At 39.4% G+C, this 19127-nt stretch overlaps 1 protein-coding gene across 1 annotated transcript; it reads right to left on the bottom strand.

Moving 5' to 3' along the window:
• Positions 1 to 579: 579 nt before the first annotated feature.
• Positions 580 to 15768, bottom strand: LOC108898741 (synaptic vesicle membrane protein VAT-1 homolog). The gene is made up of 7 exons (XM_018698762.2): positions 15128 to 15768; positions 9532 to 9739; positions 7065 to 7235; positions 6750 to 6839; positions 5577 to 5815; positions 3545 to 3736; positions 580 to 2034 (listed from the first exon to the last, which is right to left on the bottom strand). The coding sequence occupies exons 1-6, from the start codon at positions 15506 to 15508 to the stop codon at positions 3545 to 3547; spliced, it is 1281 nt and encodes a 426-aa protein (XP_018554278.1). The 5' UTR covers positions 15509 to 15768; the 3' UTR covers positions 580 to 2034.
• Between the last annotated feature and the right edge of the window lie 3359 nt (positions 15769 to 19127).

Raw genomic sequence — 19127 nt, 5'->3', positions numbered from 1 at the left:
TTTTTTAAAAAAACACTAATACAGTTGTCATTACCACTAGTCTGTTCAGACCAAAAATATCAGTACTGGTCATCAAAACCCCACCTCACTCATATGTGATCATGAGGTGGTCATGGGAGCTTCCTCACAAGTGTTGGTTTTCTTGAGTAGGACAGGAAGATGAATCAGACGCGCTTGACCAGACACGTCTCTTAGGCTCACTCTCCTCTCAGAGTGTTTCAGAATGGCCTGATTCTCCTGTCCTGACAGCAGGAACACACAAACACAGTGATTTGTCCATGAAAAGTCCAAAATCTCTGCTGCCAATAGGGTTATTTAAAGTGGCTAGTGGGATATTTTTGAAAATCATTTGTTTAAAGATTTTATGGTTCTTTAATAACATAAACCATGTGCTGTAATTTTTACAAACACCAGTGTGGTCTGTAACACCTCAATCCAAGCTGTCAGTCCCTGAAACACTGCTCTTACATACAGCACATGGACACATGAGGCCCCCTGCTGGTTAAAAAGACTTCTTGTACTAAACGTCATCATCTACTTCCTGTCCTTTTAGCCAAAAAGATGCAGTAATTCACAAGCTTAGATGAAGATATGTGATAACACTTTAATAATATAGACAGGTTGGTGCCATATAAACACAGACGGCCTATGCAAATGTGCATAAAGTGTGTATAAAAATAAAAAAAAGGCAGCATTGTTCTATCATGAAAGCAGTAACATGTCAAACACAGCTTCGGGTTTGTGTAACAACATGGTTACTTTTAGTAGAGGCTAAAATAAAAGTAAAATAATTGAGTTAATTGAAAATTAAAGTGTGTCTGTATACTTGAATGGGCATTTAAAAAGCAAAAGATTTAGACTCTTTAAGGCTTTTGTTAAACAAATGTTATTTTGATATATAAACTGTATAATTTGTCTAAACTGAGGAGGATTAATTCTAATTAGCTGAACTGGATGGAAACCAGTTCATTTCATGATGTGTGACATTTGACAAGGCAGCCTACAGTACATTCTGTTTATGGGCAACGTTGTGCAGGATATTTTAATTACTTGTGTAAAGGCACAATTTTTATTTGACCACTAGATGTCCCTCACTGCATGAGTGAATACTCATACATATAGTATATCAGTTACAGCATGTTATGTGTTTTTTTTTTCTTTTAAATGGGAAACATGACACTTTTCTCACGTTTCAGATTTTGGATTTTGAAGGTTACATTTTGGCACAAAAGCAAAACGTAGCTGCAATATTCCCTGTCTGTTTATATTTGACTGCAATCAGACATTCCACATATAACTTATTATTTTAAGAGGAATTAGCAGGCTTCACTTTGCCTTTGTCCAAAATCTGGAGAATAATCTGCCCTGCTGTCATGTAGAAAACACCAAATGTGCTCATTAGTTCAACTTGTCTAATTCAGTGGTTAAAGTGTGAGTCTGGGTTGGTAACATTTCCATCTGTCATGCAGGCAAACATCCAGGCTTGTGGGTTCATGAATAAGTAAAGCAATCCTCTAAAACAAAGCCTGAAAGGATAAAAACCTGCACACAAACTCAAATTGGGAGTTTTGTGAGTAGATGAACTTAACAGAATGACAATCCAACTCCAGCTCCCACTCGAACTCCATATCAGGTCTTACATCATACTACGAGAAGGAAACTTGGCCAAACTTAACAAAAGTTATCCAAGTAGCCAAAAAAAAAGTCACAAATGTAAATAACATAAAGTATTACATGTGAAACTTTGTTGCAAGTACTCTTAAGAAATAAAAACAAAGCACACTGGAGAGGGAGAGAGGTTAGAGAGATACAGAAAGCAGGAGTGAGAGGGTGGAGAGAGGAATGTGAGGAGCTGGTCTGCTGTGGATGGGGGGGGGGGGGGGGGGGGGGGCTCTTTCCTTGTGCTTCAGTTGCGTCTCCTGTGTCACAGCATTGAATTGCACCCACAGCTGGACAAAACATTTGAATTCCTGAGCCCAAACTCCTCCACTGTAGACTGTTAAAAATGGCAGCTTAATAATCCATCACTTTATGCTGTAAGACATACAGAAATAAAAAGTGCATGACAACAGAAGCATGATTAAGAGTTGGGAGATAAAAGCAAAGCATGATCCCAGTTTTTCTTCATTACTTTTTTAACTTACTCCCTGTAAATATAAGAGAAATCACTAAGTGTCACATCTTGCACTGTGGGTCTGTAAACTTAGCACTGTTCACTTTGATTCTGAAGAGGTGAGAAAAGAATTAAGAAAGCAGCTAAAACCACAGGACAAAAAAAAAAAATCGAGGGAAGAAAACCTGCTTTCACATGGTTTGCCAAACAGTTTTAACTCAAGTTCAGCTTGACATTGTTTGGAAGAAAACCCACGAGCGACTGCCAAGGCGGGGGAAGTCCCTCACTTAATGTTATTCACAGTTGGCTTGATGGCAGCAGTGAAAGGTTTAAATCTGGCACAAATACGTGAGAAAAGTACAATGAGATACCGACCTGGGTATTCCCTACAGATACTATTGTCTAACAACATTCATCAGAGAGAGGAGAGCATGCGAAAATACACTTTCACTCATCATTACAGACATTTTAGTAGTGAATCTCAACCTGTTAAACTAGACTAAAGGTCACTATTGCAATTTCTAACTAGTTTTATACTAATATTAACAGATAAAACACAGGTGGGTGGGTTATTAATTACTTTGTCAAAGTAACAGGATCCAAGAAATGACCAAAGCTCAGTAATGCATTCTGATTACATTCAAATTACTTGACTGAAAAAAACACAAAGGCCAGGAAATGTATCTCAGGTTGGTATACAGACAGACACAGAGCCAGTATGTATAAAGCCGCTCAGAGTACATTTTTGATTTTACATGTGTCATGATTCTGTGAATTAAGCAATTTTGCTTTTATTCACACAATCAGAAATACCCACGTTCCTTCAGAAATCCCACGAATTCAGCAAGACCACAATCAAATCTTAACATTATTGTGATTCTTCTCAGTGTTATTCAAATTAAAATAATTCTACATCTATAAACTTAGCAGTAAACTCTGTAATAGAAGTGCTTCAATTTTAAGTCGACTGAATAACAGAAACAATTAAGTAGATAATTGAATAACATTCAAAGCTCTTATATGTTCTCCACAGATGGTTCATGCTTCATAGAAGGGTTACTCTGTCCTGTCTGAACTTACTTAAAATTTTCTGAATAATACCGGCCATGGTTTGTTGTTATTACATGTAATATGTTAGAGCTATTGCTGAGTTGTTCTCAGGGGGGCATGTCATCTGTAATCAGAATACATTATTCCTTTGGTAATGCAACACAATACAGTGAACTTTTATTCAAAACACAAGTGTTCCCAACAAAGACACTACACTATAGACATATTGCACAACAAAACTTTATAAACATTTAAAAATATGACAAAGAATTCATGGCATCTTGCTTTTCTTCCCTTTTCTTTCCTTTTTTTTTCACAATTAAACAATATGGAAACTCACTAAGGAAGTGCTTGAAAATATCATCAGATAAACACTCTTACTCAATCCTTCTCTGCTTTAACTTCCTCTGTGGCCTCCTCTTTCTGCTCGCCGACGGCATCCTCAGTTTTTTCCGCATTTTCTCCCGGCTCAGCGTTGGACTTTGGCTTCTCTTCCTCCTTCTTGGGTTCAGGAAGAAGGATGATTTTCCCAATATTGTGGCGTTCGTGCATGCGCTTCATGGCCTCGGTTACCTGAGGAGAGACAGGATGCGCACAACAGGTCATTTCCCATCTAAAACAAGAGCAAATAACCGTAATGTTCAAAATCTGAGCAGAAGTTTAAAACCTGTGAAGTTTGAAATCAGTGAAAAAGCAAAACCAAAAGAATGTTTTTAATAAGTCAAAGGTGACTGAACACTTAAAGCTGTATTATTTGGCATCAAAACAGGCTCAACATTAACATATATTCACCTTAAAATCTCTGTCTATCTGTCTGTCAATGGACAGCGGGTTTATTGCCTAAAATAGCTGCCTGATGGGTTTGGAAATGATGCTGATGAAGATACTCATTAAGAGCAACTGCAGAGTTGTGTGATTAGCTACTTTGGCATTGTTGTACTTTAGCAGGATATTTATTTTTGGGTGCATTTATACTAATGTAACTTGATGATTTTAATTGTTCAATTTTCCATTTTTTCTATGTAGATTTTTAACAACTTGAGACAGTGTTGGAAATATGTTTTCACTATACATATTATCCCCTAAATATACTGTGTTTTATATATCTATAAATAATCAATGCAAAACAGCAGTGTTTCCTGACTATATTTTCTTGGCTTTGCAGTGACTACATGAGCACAAACTAATGACTGATGAATCATGGGGAGGAAGGATTAATTAAATAAAAACAATGGATATCTATGCTGTGTATCTCTGCTATAAGTCATCTGTGCTTCCTATTATACCCTGCCTCAGTATTGTCCATTTCCTGCTCACAGACACACAGCCAGGATTGTCTTTCATTACACTCCTGCCTATCCTCAAAAACAGCCAAGGAAACTCAAAAACATAGACATCCCCACTAGTAGCGGATGCCTCGGCAACACTTTAGATCGTCACCTAGCAACGACCCTTAAGTACCATCTCATCTGATGGGGGGACTGAGGTTTGCTCAGGTCTACCACAGAACATGAATGATGGAGAACAGGGGGAAGAGTTTTTCTTAGGTTGTGACGCAGGAGAAGCTTCGCCCTCAATTGAAAATATTGCTTAAGTATCTAAGTACAATGAGGAAAATGTACTTTAAGTAAAAGCAAATGTGCTCAGTGCAGAAAAATGGTCTGTGTGACTGTTACATTTTTATCTCATTAGATTTATTTTTCATGCATTAAAGTGCAAGCAGAATTTTTCTGTTGTAGTCAACTGAGGTGGAGCAAATGTTTCGCTATTCAGCACAGGAGTGCAAATAATAATTTTTTCCTTATTGAAAGAAAAAGTAGGAAATTCTTACATATGAGAAGCTGGAATGATTAAATTAATTCAAATGTGCATTTTTTAATGAAAAATAACTGAAACGAATATTAAATTTTTGCCAATTAACTGTTTGTCAACCAATTTAAATTAATCAACTGATTGTTTCAGTTCTACTTGTATATATTGTTGGGTAGTTTAATTTACAACAAAGCATCGTATTTAATATACAGTATAAATACATATTATTTCCCTTTGAAATGTGGTAAAGTAGAAGCCAGCTGTTCCCCCTGCATCCAGTCTTTATGCTAAGCTAAGCTAACAGGTTGCTGGCTGTGGCTTAATGTTTAGCGCACAGATATAAGAGCGGTATCAATCCTCTCATCTAACTCTCTGGGAGATAGCAAATAAGTGTATTACCCAAAATGTTAAACTAATTCTTTAAGAGTTGTGTGCAGCAAATCAACAACATCTCTTGAGATATCGTCACAGTTTTGCCCTTTACTGGCAAAAACAAGACACAGAAACACAGGAGATTAGCAGGTAAATACTCAGACAGGGCTCTCTTGCATACTTCTGTAGTAGTCGCGATTACACATCAGTCAAACATGATCAAACTAACCTCCTCAAAGTGATAGGACGAGTCAATGCGGGGCTTGATCTTTCCCTCCTCGTAGAGCTCCAGCAGCTTGAACATAGTCCTGCTGATGAGCTCCTCGTCAGGTATGAGGCCCAGGTGGAAGCCACAGACAGCCTTGTTGGCCTGCATCAGTTTCAAGGTGTTGAGAGAGAGCTGGTTGTACCAGGTCTTTGCCATGGCCAACAGGTTCTTCTTCTGGCCCGTCACACAATTGGCTGCACCTGGAATGAAGGACAATAGAAGAGAATAGAAATCACACAGAGATGAAATCATGTTAGCTGTCCCATAGGAAATCATGATTAAAATATCTTAAATGAAGTTCCCAAACACATACTACACATTAAAGTACACAAGTTTACAATAGACATGTACTTATGTTCATATACTTTTTCTTTTATAAATAACAAAAATAAAGCACCTGGAGAAGAAAGATTAGTGAAGAACACTTACAATGCTACAAAATGATGTTTTCTGTCTTCATCAGTAATGTTGAAAAATCATAGCTGTAGGTTACAAATCTTTCAAACTTACCGGATGTAATATTGTGTGTACACTATCTTGGGGCACTGTTAGTATAAGAAAAACTGAGGTTTAAGATGTGTGGAGACGAATGTCAATCAAACTGTGACCTTGCTATTTCAATTAAACCTAACAAAGTGGAAAAAAACCCACACCGCCTACAATTTGTTTTCATTTTTTCCAGCCATGAGGAGCTCACCCATATCCTTTCATGTGAGACGATAACGCTCATCAACACCAGACTCATAAATGTTTTTCCTGCTTTTTGCTTTTCCAGTTTGAATTGACCACAGACTCAAAATCTGGTTAGCATTAGTGTGTAGTAATATGTAATTGGGACACGGCTTCAGTCTGACCTCTGAGACGATCTCTGGTTTCTGGCTACAGCTGACTGTAGCATTCTGATTTTATTTATATGAAGGGAATCAGAGACAACATTTCAATGACCCATTTTTATCAAAATTGTATAAATGAGACAGCTCATGTGGAAAGAATTCAGTGATTTGTTCCCTTTTTATTTTATGTAATACTCCTTTTGGAGGTGAGATTCAATTCAAGTATTTCTGGTAAAATAAACCAAAAATCTAAATACATTAAGGCAGACTCAACAAATGTATGAAGCATGCTTTGACTTACCAAAGACTACAAGTGTTCCCAATGGTTTCAACAAATTAAAGCCTTTCTGGGTGTCTGAGCCACCAAGTGGGTCAAGGACAATGTCCACACCTGCAGAGGGACAGAATAAAGAAGGGAAAGGATGGGGCTGAAGGATGGAGGCGAAGAGATTTATCTGTCTCTATATCGACTTGATATTCAAGAAGAAAAAGACAGAAATGTAGTTAGGATGAAACATGACAGTGTGAACTTTACTTGCCAGAAAGACAGGGAGGGATTTGAGTTTCTTGTGCTTAAATATGCTGTAGAAAGGTTGACATGAGTATTGTGTCTCACCCTTTGGGCTGATTTTGCGGATTTCCTCCACGTAGTCTTTGGTGCGATAGTCGATGGGGTGAGTTACGCCGCCTTGGGCGATGGTCTCATGTTTGGAGGCTGATGCTGTGCCAAAAACCGTCACATTCTGCACCGTCTGACACAGCTGGGTAACAGCGATACCCACACCACCTACAGATGTGCAGGCAGCAACACAAACAAGACATGAGAACAGCAGCGACTGCTGTTTTTTTTTTTTTTTTTCCACTTTCAGAAGAAGAGCTTTTCAACCTCTGCACGATCCCTCTCTAGAACACTCAGTGATTTAATCATCGAACAATGAAATTACACTCACTTTGAGTGCTGAGTTAGCACAGCGCTGATCTAACAGAAAGAGTCACTAAGTAAAGCTGCTTCCTGCCTGACTCACACCTGCTTTACCAAGCACCTAATAAACAACAGAGTTGACTGAACAAGTTTATTTTACTTTAAAATCTAGTGAAAACCCCAGTTTTCATAGGTGTCATCATGGGAAAATGTCAATACAATTACGCTTAAAATAATTAGCATTTGATGGAATGATGGAACCATAAAAGCATAAGTACATTTCACTGTATAGGCTGCACGTGTCAGATAGTCAGAGCACAATAACTTGTCAACCTTTAACGTGCTTAAGGAGAAATAAAAGGTGAAAACTGAGTGTCCTCAGAGGACACAGCTGAAACAGCAGACGCTACTCTCTTGTCTCTATGGCTTTGTACCATTTAATAGTTTACATTTTTTTGTCTTTTTTTTTTTTTTTTTTCAAAAATAATGACGGCCTGGGTGTGCAAGATCACCACTAATCCTTCCTGCCCTCTTCCTCAACCCTGGCCTCGTGTGGCTGATTCATACAGGTCAGCTGACAACCACCCACTCAACACTGAAGCGCGGCCTCTGTGTGCGTCAATGCAGAGGAGCGCTCAACCGTGATGATGAATTTCGAGGTGCTGACAGTAACTGACCTGCACTCTGGGACTGTGACTGGTTGTCATATCCTGAGCCATCCGCAGCATCTTCAAAGATCCAATCACTCTAGCAGCAAAAATTACCTACAGTGAATTTTATGTGTTGAGGAAAAAGTCTCAAAGCTAAGACAGCATGTTGCTCACTGGAATTTATTCCCTGGAGTTACTCATCAATATAGTGATAACTTACATTTCACGAAAAACTACCAACATGGATGTAAACTGCTAATTGACTGGTTGGCCGAGGCATACAACTGCTAGGTGGTTATTCTAGTTTTGAAATATGTGTCCATCATTTATCTGTGCTCACAATTTTAGACATACAATGTGGCAACACTCCCAGCAATTACCAAGGTTATACAAATGAGCTGGACTCTTTGTTGTCTTGAAGATTTTACACCACCCATCTCAAAGGTTTCGTCGTTGCCACACCCTCAGGGTAAGGAACACCTGAGGGAGTGTCTCAGGTTTAAATGTTGTTACAGTAGCAATATGGCACAGGTAATATATGATTAAACAGAGCTTTATTCAGACTGAATCTAAAATAACAACAAGGTCCATTTAGTACCTGTTCTGGAGCTTTCAATCATATCCCATGGTCTACATCAGCAAATAGACTTTGCCAAGTTGCCATGGAAATGTAGATGTAGACATTTTTTTCTGAGCAAAAGTTGAGGTTGAAAGTTGATTGATTTGATTGTTTTTTTCACAGGTCGGGAGGCTGATGACATGACGCAGGTCCTGTGCCAAATGATCTATTCATTCATTTACAGGGTAATCTATTTTAAGCTCATCACCAGTGGACATTTTGCCACAGCTTGGTGGCTAAACAACATTTCAATAATTTGCATCCCACCCTGATATTTCACAATGATTAATGTAAAATGAGTACTAAGACCTTGGCTATTTAAACACCTGGTCACACACGATGACCTGCAGAAAACAGACCGTATTTGTTTGTTACAGTGCCGGAGCCCCTTTCGAAATGTCAGGTGTTGCCAAAGCAACGATGTCTGATAACGATCCTGTTTGCCATTTTACAAGTAAGTCTGTCTCTCTCTCTCTCTCTCTCTCTCTCTCTCTCACACACACACACACACACACACACACACACACACACACACACACACACACTCTCTATCTTCACCTATGACCGCTGGTCTCTCGGCTGATTATTTTTCAGCACGGAAATGCGGCTGCATTCAGAGGAGTGATTAGTGACCCGGAGTACAGGAGCTGTGTGACTCCTCACATGTTGCCCAGGAGACTGGAGGGAGACGTTTGTTGGGTTTGTTACGCTGAAATCACGGGGGAGACTGCCTTACAATACGCTGGATGCCACTGATCTAGTCTGAGGAGAATATTCATGTTTAAAATCATAGCTTTCCTATCCTTTATTTTACTAGAATGAGGGGGAAATATAAGTATTCAAAACTTGTTGCATTATGTTAAACAGCACACATGTTTTGTATGTGTCTTACCTGCAGCCATGTGTATAAGAACACTCTTGTCTGGCCTCAGGTTGGCCATCTCAAACAGCATCAGGTAGGCGGTCAGGTAGTTAATGGGAATAGCGGCGCCTTCCTCAAAGCTCATCTGCTCGGGCATGGGGAAGGCGCGGTCAGCGGGCACGACAACCAGTTCCTGCCACACGCCACTGCGGCTCAACACGATGACACGATCTCCCACCTGAGGGAGGAAAGAGGAAGAGAGGGAGGAAGGAGAGACAGAGCCAAGTTACTGAGTGGATCATGGTGGTGTGTGTGTCTGACTGGAAGTTCTGGGGCTGGCTAGGGTAGGGTAATGTTATTAGTTTTGCAGGTATTTGGGGATAATATTAACCTTGTGTTGTTGCTAGATAAAAAGTTTAGTGATCACGAAAGTGAAGAGGATTCATCCTAGAGGAAAGATAAACTGCACCAGGTTTCATTGCAACCTATTAAAATAACTGGCGAGAAGTTCACTGAGGACCATGAATGTTTGTACAGAATTTACTGACAATCCGACCAATACCTCTTAAAACTTGTACAACATGAAACCAAAACTAGCTGCATGGTCGTTAGCGGTGGTGTTAAAACACATACTGTCCAGGTGAACTGACTCATGAAGGGAAGAGTATCAGACAGATGCTGTATGAGTCAAGTCAAGTCAATTTTATTTATATAGCGCCAATTCACAACAGAAATTATCTCAAGGCACTGTACATATAGAGCAGGTCTAGACCATACTCTTTTCCTTGTAAAATTTCTAAAATTTACAGAGAGAGTAGTATGAACATGTGAGAGAGAAGTAATTGCCTCTTCTATTAACTCAATTTCCCATGCTACTTTGTCTTGAGTGTTAGCTGTTTTTTCCCCCACAGTGCATTTGGTGCCAGCAAATTGAGGTCAAGCAGGCAGGAAGTCATCAAACGTATCTTTGCTGAATGACACGAGGGACACTTACTACACCACTGCTCTATGTCAACATCCACAGTCACACCTTACAGAGAACACAGAGGCTAAAGTGGATATCTTAATACCCACCCCCATCAGAAAATTATTAATTATAAATTAATCTGAATTTTCTTTCAATCAAATTGTAAGTTCATCAACTAATTGTTTCAACTGTAACTGAAAAACAAATTCAGGATTGCTTTGCATTTGCGTTGCATATTGAGAAATAAATATTATTTGTAGAGGCTGCACTATTTAAATTAAGTTTTGAATTTTGACTTTTTTTTCCCCCATATATCAGTGTTTTCTAGACAACATGAGTCAAGAAACTGGCTTTCTCATAACACAATAATCAAAATCAAATAACATCAAAAATCTAAACATGCTGCATTCAATACATAAAACCTGCTCCATGCGCCTGAACAAATTGCGTGGCTGTATGAGCTCAGGCGAGGGGAAATGTTGTTCCTGCACACAGAGATGTGCTCTCATAACAGTATTACTGGTGTTGCGAAACCTGCCAGAAAAGTGAAGGGCACAGGAAAGAGGTCTGATCTGATGAACACTGCTTCCTGTTAAAAACAGCCTCAAGAGCTCTGAGCCACACCCACTTCCTGCTGCACACAAACATATGACGATAGACAGATCATTATATATATATATATATATACACACACACACACACACACACACACACACATGTATGCATGTATGGACATATAATATTTACACATGCACAGAGAAGCAGACACTCACACACAAACACATTTCTGCGGCAGTAAGATAAGTCTTAACAGTTCCACTTTTGGTGAGTTTTATGTTTAAACTTCCATCCAGATGACATGGTCATTTTTGGGTTTATAACATTTCTCAACCACTGGTCTTATGAAATACTTTCAAACCCCCCCTGGATGATCTAAAAAATGCACAATAGTCAATTTAAAAAAGGCTGAGCTCACTTCCTGGAAAGCTCACATGAGCTTAACTGAAATAATGTTCAGTAGGTAGGAGAGTGAAGTTGGTGTGGACGACTGCTGTCTGTTTGAATCAGCCATTACAGAACCTCTAACAGCAGAGTAAGTGTGACAGGACAGTTTTACTGCTGTTTGTATCGATGCATGAAAATACTTCACTACAACTTAAACTCCTGCTTTCAGAATCCTATTCATGAGAAAGTATTTAAACACCAGCAAAATGTACCTAAAGTATCAACAGTCGAAGCACTTGTTCTGTAACTGTTCGGTAAACTGGCCCCTGTGACCAGTATAAGCGGTATTTTATTTTTTTCGCTGCTCGAACTGGAGCTAGTTTTAACTACTTTATATTTAGTCCAGTGGTTCCCAAATAAAGGGTCAGGCCCCTTCAAAGGGTCACGAGATAAATTTGAGGGGTCATGGGATCATTAATGAGGCAGGAATGACGGAAAAACAACGTTTAAAAAACAAACTTAAAAAAAAAAAAACTTTTATCTTTGCTGTTACTGATAAAATATTAGATGATTTTTGTCCTTTTTTATTTAAACGAAACCATTTGAGAAGTTCAGAGAGGAAATGAGTTGTTGTTTGTGTATAAAGTCAGAACCTACTGGTTTAATCTTTCAAAATGTGTTGTATTTTATCACTGGATCATATTCTGCTTTAGGTAAAATCTCCATCTGCAAAGTATCTACAGTCGTCATATAAACACAGTGAAGTTATAAGTGCAACATTTCCCTTCGAACTGTTGCTGAGTTGCAGAGTACCTCAATACTATTCTGAAGTCTGTTACTTTCAGTTTGCTGCCAATTAATTATTCCTGATATATCATTTCTAAAACATTAAAGGCACCTGCTGTAAGTTGGCCAGAAAGTGAGCGCTGTACTGAACTAAATACAGAACACACATCCTCTTGTCACTCAACATGAAATTGATTAAAGAGCTGGTTTGCAGAGCAGATGGTGTATCCCTTTCAAAGCGACCAGTTGGAACAGTCTGACACAGAAATTACACCTCCCATCTTACAAGTATCAATCAAGGTGTGAGGTGTAATCATAGACCGTCTTCTGTGACAAGGTAGAGCAGGAATATGAAAATAAAAAGCTGTAATGGGATCACGCACGACACATCTGCTCTGTCTGCCTCCCAAAGCGTCTCATGAAACAGCCGCACCCTTCTGTGCTTATCTGGAGGAGCTTCCAGCTGCTCGGTCTGGCCCGTCAATCTCTGAAAACACTGTGGCTTCCCTTTCTGTTATTGTCTGCTGTTGTGTGCGCCTACACTGCAGCACCACCCGAATTCTTACTCTAACCTTAACCAATCATCTCTAATCCCCACCTAAACACAACTGTCTTCTATTTTCCATCCAGACTTATCAATTTTTGTACTTCTACGCTCTAAATTCGCTGCCTTGAGCCCGTTGTTACCCTTGATTTCATGCTGCTTCCTGCGCTGCTGCTGGGTCTGGTGTTTTTGTGGTATCTTGTGTTTTAGTGCTTCCTTCCAAAAAAAGTGGCGTTGGAACGCCCCACCCCTATAGGATTCTTGTTCTTCCGAAAATGGAGAGATGAATGGAGGGAGGAATGGGGGGGGGGTGTAGGAGTGTAGTAAGAAGAGGAGGAGGAGGAGGGAAATTCCATACTGACACTGAGGGACAGGGAGGACCTTTATAACAAAACACACATCATAAAGTTAATAAGAGCCTATAATGCAATATATTGTACAAATAGAGACAGATGAGACAAGTCTGATCGAGGGATGACTGATGTCTGAACCCAAAGTATCTCATTTAACTAACTCATCAGATTGACATGTCAGTCCTTTATTCTCCAGCTAAACAGTGTAATTTTGAATGACAATATTAAATATATGAACAGTAACATCTATATATACAAATATAAGTGATAAGATATGTTTTTAATTTGGTTCACATTGTTCAAACTGAGCAAAAACATGTCATTTCCGGCTGCCATCTTTGTTTGGATTAGAGAAATGGGTTTAAAATAGTTTTATATTGTTTCATCCGGATGATTTAAAAAGTTTTTATGGATTGTGGGAATACCCTCAGAGAGAAAGAAAGTGCTGTTAAGTGATTTTCTGAGTTTATATTTTTCAGAAAATCAGATGCACAGCTCTGTGGCTCATGGTAATGTTACTATATGAGGCGAGGATGCACAATAATGAGCTGTGCAACTGCTTCATTCGTCTTGGAAACGGTGGCGCGGATGGCAGCTCATGGTTCAACTTATTCTGATTGGAGAAGAAAATGTTTCTTTGGTTTATGAGGGGATGACAATATGCAGAAGCATTTGGAGGAAAATAACAGGAAAAGTGTGAGTTTCTGAGATTTGCATACAAAGCAAATAACGCTATGTTATAAACCAAATGATTCAGCTGCGAAGTTCTGTTACTTATTTCACTGTAAGTGTTTTTCCATCCTCAATATGCATGAGTGTCCACGCTCATAAGAACAACAGCACCTCCAGTTAAAGATCAACAGTGAAGGTGTTACAGATCTTCATGCTTTGATTCTACCAGCTAAAGCGGACGCATCTGAAACTGTGAAGAGTAGAGCGTCTTTTTGCAAAAGCTGTAACATGAAGTCATGGAGGTCATTTGCAGTGAGTCACTTTGGTTTTATCGTCTGCATGCAGTTAAAGAGAATAAATGAGGCAACACATAACCTGCAGAGCCTCTGGCCTCGGGGACCAGTTCTCCAGTCTCTTTTCAACATCCAAACAAGCAGAAACAGCATTAAAAAAAACAAACCCAAGGCTCTGAAATCTCAGCATATATTGGCATTTTATCAATTTTAAGGAGGCACAGATATATTCCATATAAATATTCAGCGCCTTTTCATCAGACTGTAAATCAAAACTCCATAAAACTCGACCTTTGGAAAGCTCTTATCAAGGCAAAGGTAAATGGAAACTCTTCAAGGACGCATAGTAAATCAAACACTGTATGTATTCATAACAGCAGAATGTTACACTTTCCAACAAGATGGCCTCTCTCTGTACTGTTTTTCAAATATGGAGATTACATTACATTAATGGACAGGACAGATGGAGGTTATTTATCAGAGATTGTCTGCTTGTTCAGCTTGCATGTAAAATAATGTTTTTCTTGAGTCAGTGGTTCAGAAAGGAAAGATAATGCATTCCAAATCCATTCCTAATGCATGTCATCTGACTAATTTGGGCATTTTCTGTCTTAAAAGCATATATCTGAACCTTTTTTCATTCTGGGTCTAGAAGGAAAACCAGAAGTTATTGCTGTACTTTTCTTCAAACAAACAGTGAAGTAATGGCTTTGGTTTCAGTTTTCATAGCAGACTTTATGTTTTCTTGACCACTCTGCAGCTCTCACAAAAGAAAGAGGGGAACACTAATGGCAGAAGTGATGTGGCGGAGTGTTTGGAAAAGATAATGAGTATGTTTTGGACAGGAATGAGAGCTCATGTGCCTTTGAGGACCAATGAGATGCGGATTTCCAAACGCACAGAATTTTTGGTCACTTTCACTGACTTGTGTGTGAACTTAGCTGGTGTAACTCTGGGTTTAAATGCATTTTTTAAAAAAAACGTCTTTCGCAGCTCCACGGTACATGATTTGGATGTGGTGGTGTTTTGTGGGTGTGTCGAGCGCATTCAGCAGGCCTTTACTCACTTTCCTGTCCTTCACATCCTCCCCGACCGCCTCAATGACCCCGGAGCCCTCCATTCCCATCGTGACTGGCGGTGGGGGCAGCATCTCGTACAGCCCCTGCCTGGCCACCAGCTCGGCGAAGTTGAGCCCGCACGCCTTGACGCGCACCAGGACCTCTCCCGCCTTCAGCTGCTTGCTCTGCGTCTTCACCTGCAGCTTGACTTTGTCGTAGCCCCCATGCCCGGTCAGGACCAGGGCGCGGGAGGAGAGAGGCTTCTCCTCGGCTGCGGGGCTGCTCCTCGACTCCTCGGGCGGTGCACCCGAAGCAGCCGGTGGAGGTTCATCCGACTGCTTCTCCTGCTCAGGTTGCTGCTGCTGAGTTGGAGCCTCTTCGCCAGACATGATAACCACTTGTGATGTGTGCGCTCTGTGGGTTTTCAGTCAGGATCGATGTAGTTTAATCTGACTGGGCGTTCCTGGGAAATATAAAAGACTAAAGGAAAAAATAAAAACTCTGCTGAATGAAAATATTGCAGGTAAAAACTCTCATAGAATAAAATGTCCCTCACTGGGGACTCAAGGATCCTTGGCAAAATGAGATAAAAACTGCGTGGTTTCCTGTGTGATCGCTGCACTCAACAAGTGACCAGAGTCAAGACAGACACAATAACAATACTGCTTCTGGTTTAGATTTTCACAATAAAAGACTTTTTTTTTAAAAAAAAAAGTTAGTTTCGTGTCGTGATTACGCTTCTCAAAAATGATTTAAAAATTAATTTAAAACATTAAATGAACGCGATAGGCCTATAAACCCTGAGTACAGTGTAGTCAGTAAATTTCAGGATGAATCCTATTAATTTTTCACAGATAAAAAAACTGCAAAAAAAAAAAAACAAAACATAATAAGGTTTTTATTATGTAAGGAATTAATAAGGAATTGTGCGGTTACATCAGAAAAGAAAATGAAATAGTATAATGAAGATATCTCATCGGATAAAAGAAGAAGATAGGTCCAAACAATGACAACTAAAATAGGATTTCATTAATGAAAATAAGCCGTATTTGTATTTTAATGCATCAAAATTGGTCTAAACAATGTGTTAAGGTTCTCCAAATCGCTTTTGACCAATATTAATTCGAGAAATCAAATTTATAAAGACTTTTTGCAGTGTATTTGAGAACAACAAAAAAAAAAGTTTAGTGACAAGAAAGTGTCATTTTAAATATCAAAATTGTTTACCTTACTTTCCCTTACGCTGCTAACTGACGTAAAATTGTTCAGTGGGATGAGGCATGATGAATTATTCAATATTAGTTGTGGACGGGATTCCAGATCTGAACAGTGATTTGATTTGATTTCTATTAGGAGGGTTTTATTTTGGAGGTCAAACAAGGTAACTTCCGGTGAATTGCTACCTGTTTTCAGGTGACTTGACGCAGCTCACAAGTGACCAGCCCGTTTTGTTGGCAAGAGGCTCAGGGATGTGAACCAGAGAGCTGCGGAGAGCCTCAAACCCCGGACACTGGAGCACTGGGAGGGAGCCGCGCGATCATCTGAGGCCACAGTTGGAGGGAAATACATGCACTCCGGCTCCCACCTGCCCTTTAAGAGTTAAATCCTGTTAAGAGTATCTGGTGCATGGAAAAATTATGTGTCACTTCTGGTCAAGCAATAAAAATATGCCAATCAGAGAGAGATTAACCTTCCAGCCCAAAGAGAAGAAACACAAGCGTCCTAATTGAGAGTGACAAACTATAAACTGATACAATCCATTTTTTAAAAATAGAAATGAAAAGACAATCCTGATGTATGTGAGGCTTTTACAGTCCGTGGGCTTGGATTTGAAACACCTGGCACAGCTGGACAACTGATTCTTGGACACACTCAGGTGAAATATTTAAATCTAAGACCATTTCCTTCACCCAGCATGTACCCACACAGAGTCTCTGCACACTCACACACTGCTGCACCCTGCAACTGGAGCCGCTTTCTCATCTTGTCATGGTGGTTGAGTGTGTGAGACAGGAAGTGGAGGGATGGCGAGAAAGATAGACATGACTTTAAAAAGGGGGTAGGGAGTTTCTTTATTGCTATGAAGATACACACAAAGGTCAGAAGTTGTTGTTTGTTTTTTTTTTTTCAACACTTCCTTAACCCACATTCAAGTTGAGGGGGAGCTGTCAGGAGTGTGTCTGCACAGTTATGTAGCTGGTAAACACACAACCCGCTCTGACATCAACTGGTACACACAAGTACACACATCACACAGCTGGTACAAACATGGTGTTAGCTGGGAAAACAAACCGCCGTGGTAAATAACTCTGGTCTGTAAGAAATGTGGTAAGTGCTGTCAGATGTTTTTCTAGACGCGTGTGCACACACACACACACACACACACACACACACACACACACACACACACACACACACACACACATACAATAGTCACAGTTTTCCCACACTCAGGATGTTTTTGAATGCACACTGGTTGGTGAAGAAAGGTTTTACATCCCGTTACAGCTGCTGTCGGCCACATTACTGTTTCAAAGCTTCCAGCCATGATAGAAGTTATTGATTTGACATATTTTATTTTTGCACCATATTCCCCTCATTTAAAAAAACAGCTCAGATCTATTTATCTCTGAAACCCCTAGTGTGGTGCAAGTCTTCACTAACCTTTTCAACATCTGATTCCAAAAACACACACAGTTAATCAGTAATAGTGGTGGAATGTAACTAATCATATTTACTCAAGTACTGTATTCTTGCCACTCAGTATTTCTACTCCACTACATTTCAGGGGGAAATATTTTACTTTATAATATCTGACAGCTATAGATAGTTTGCATATTAAGTTTCTCAGACAAAAACTAACTTTGACCTGCCACAAAATGAAAAATCTTCTTAAATGCAGAATGCAATAATAAAGTGTTGTAATATTATGCCATGGATAGTAGCTGTATGCTGTTATACTTTTACTCTTGTAGGACTGTGAAGGCAGGACATGGAGTATTCTTCCACTGTGTCACTGCTACTTCTACTTGTGTATGAGATCTAAAAGAGAAATGTTTATTCTTCATCAGGCAATAGACCATTGAAGGGAAACAAAAACTTGACAATATTTGCTTTTAAATTAATGAGGGGAAAGGAAAATGAGCTTAAAAGGATAAAAACTGTGTTGAGCCCACAGTTACTGTCCATGCTTCCTTTTGACCAGAAGATGGCGCTACGACACTGGTCAGAGGTCAGTTCTATTGTGCAGCACCAGCTTACTGAACCTATTACAAATGACAAATAGGCTGTGATGAGGTGAATACCGTGATTAAATGGGTCACACGTACAGAGTTATTCATATGCTACCCCCCACCCCCCCACCCACCCAAAAAAAAAAAAAAAAAAAAAAAATCATTACACACTTTTCTCTGCGCTGGAACGTGACAGTTAATCTAGTATCTTTGATTAGAGGTATGAAACAAAATGTAAGAGAATCATTTTATGTATGAAGTGTGTAATTGGTGGGGATGTAAAAGCGTGTATTTGAACATAGGCGTATATTGTCCTGTTGACTTGGGGCATGGAAAATATACCGTTTCATTTCATAAAGGTTTTTACTGCTTTTAAAAATGTAAATTAGGATCATTATAACTTAGGAAGAGAAACAAAATGAAGGCAACAGATTTACACAGGGAACTGAAGTGAATAAATGTTTACATCTGATGGGGACTACTGATGCTAAATGTTAAAATTCATGGAGAAAATATCCTGTCACTTGTAACGCAAGACGACCACACTAAGTCAGTCAGAGAAATGCAGAGGAAGACCGGAAGTACAAGGTTTTTGCCTTCGAAGTAATAGCATAATAACGACAATAACGATGATGTTAATAGAAGCCTATTGATGTATCTTTCTGCATGAGGAGCCTCAGAGGTACACATCAGCCCAAACATGTGTTTTGTTGTTATCATGCACGTAAACAAACACGTAAGTGATTAGTTTGTAGCTTTATTTTGAAACATCGGA

This window comes from Lates calcarifer, linkage group LG23, assembly GCF_001640805.2.
Source record: "Lates calcarifer isolate ASB-BC8 linkage group LG23, TLL_Latcal_v3, whole genome shotgun sequence".
Classification (NCBI taxonomy): Eukaryota; Metazoa; Chordata; class Actinopteri; family Centropomidae; genus Lates; species Lates calcarifer.
This window is presented reverse-complemented; position numbering and strand designations above follow the sequence as displayed.

Bases quoted from the DNA above. Each gene is read 5' to 3' on its own strand.
- LOC108898741 (XM_018698762.2), bottom strand. From the start codon at position 15,508: ATGTCTGGCGAAGAGGCTCCAACTCAGCAGCAGCAACCTGAGCAGGAG. The intron at 9,740-15,127 runs GTGAGTAAAGGC...TTCCTCCCTCAG, and splicing joins AGGATGTGAAGGACAGGAAA to GTGGGAGATCGTGTCATCGT. The intron at 5,816-6,749 runs GTAAGTCAAAGC...CCTTCATTCCAG, and splicing joins GGGAACACTTGTAGTCTTTG to GTGCAGCCAATTGTGTGACG.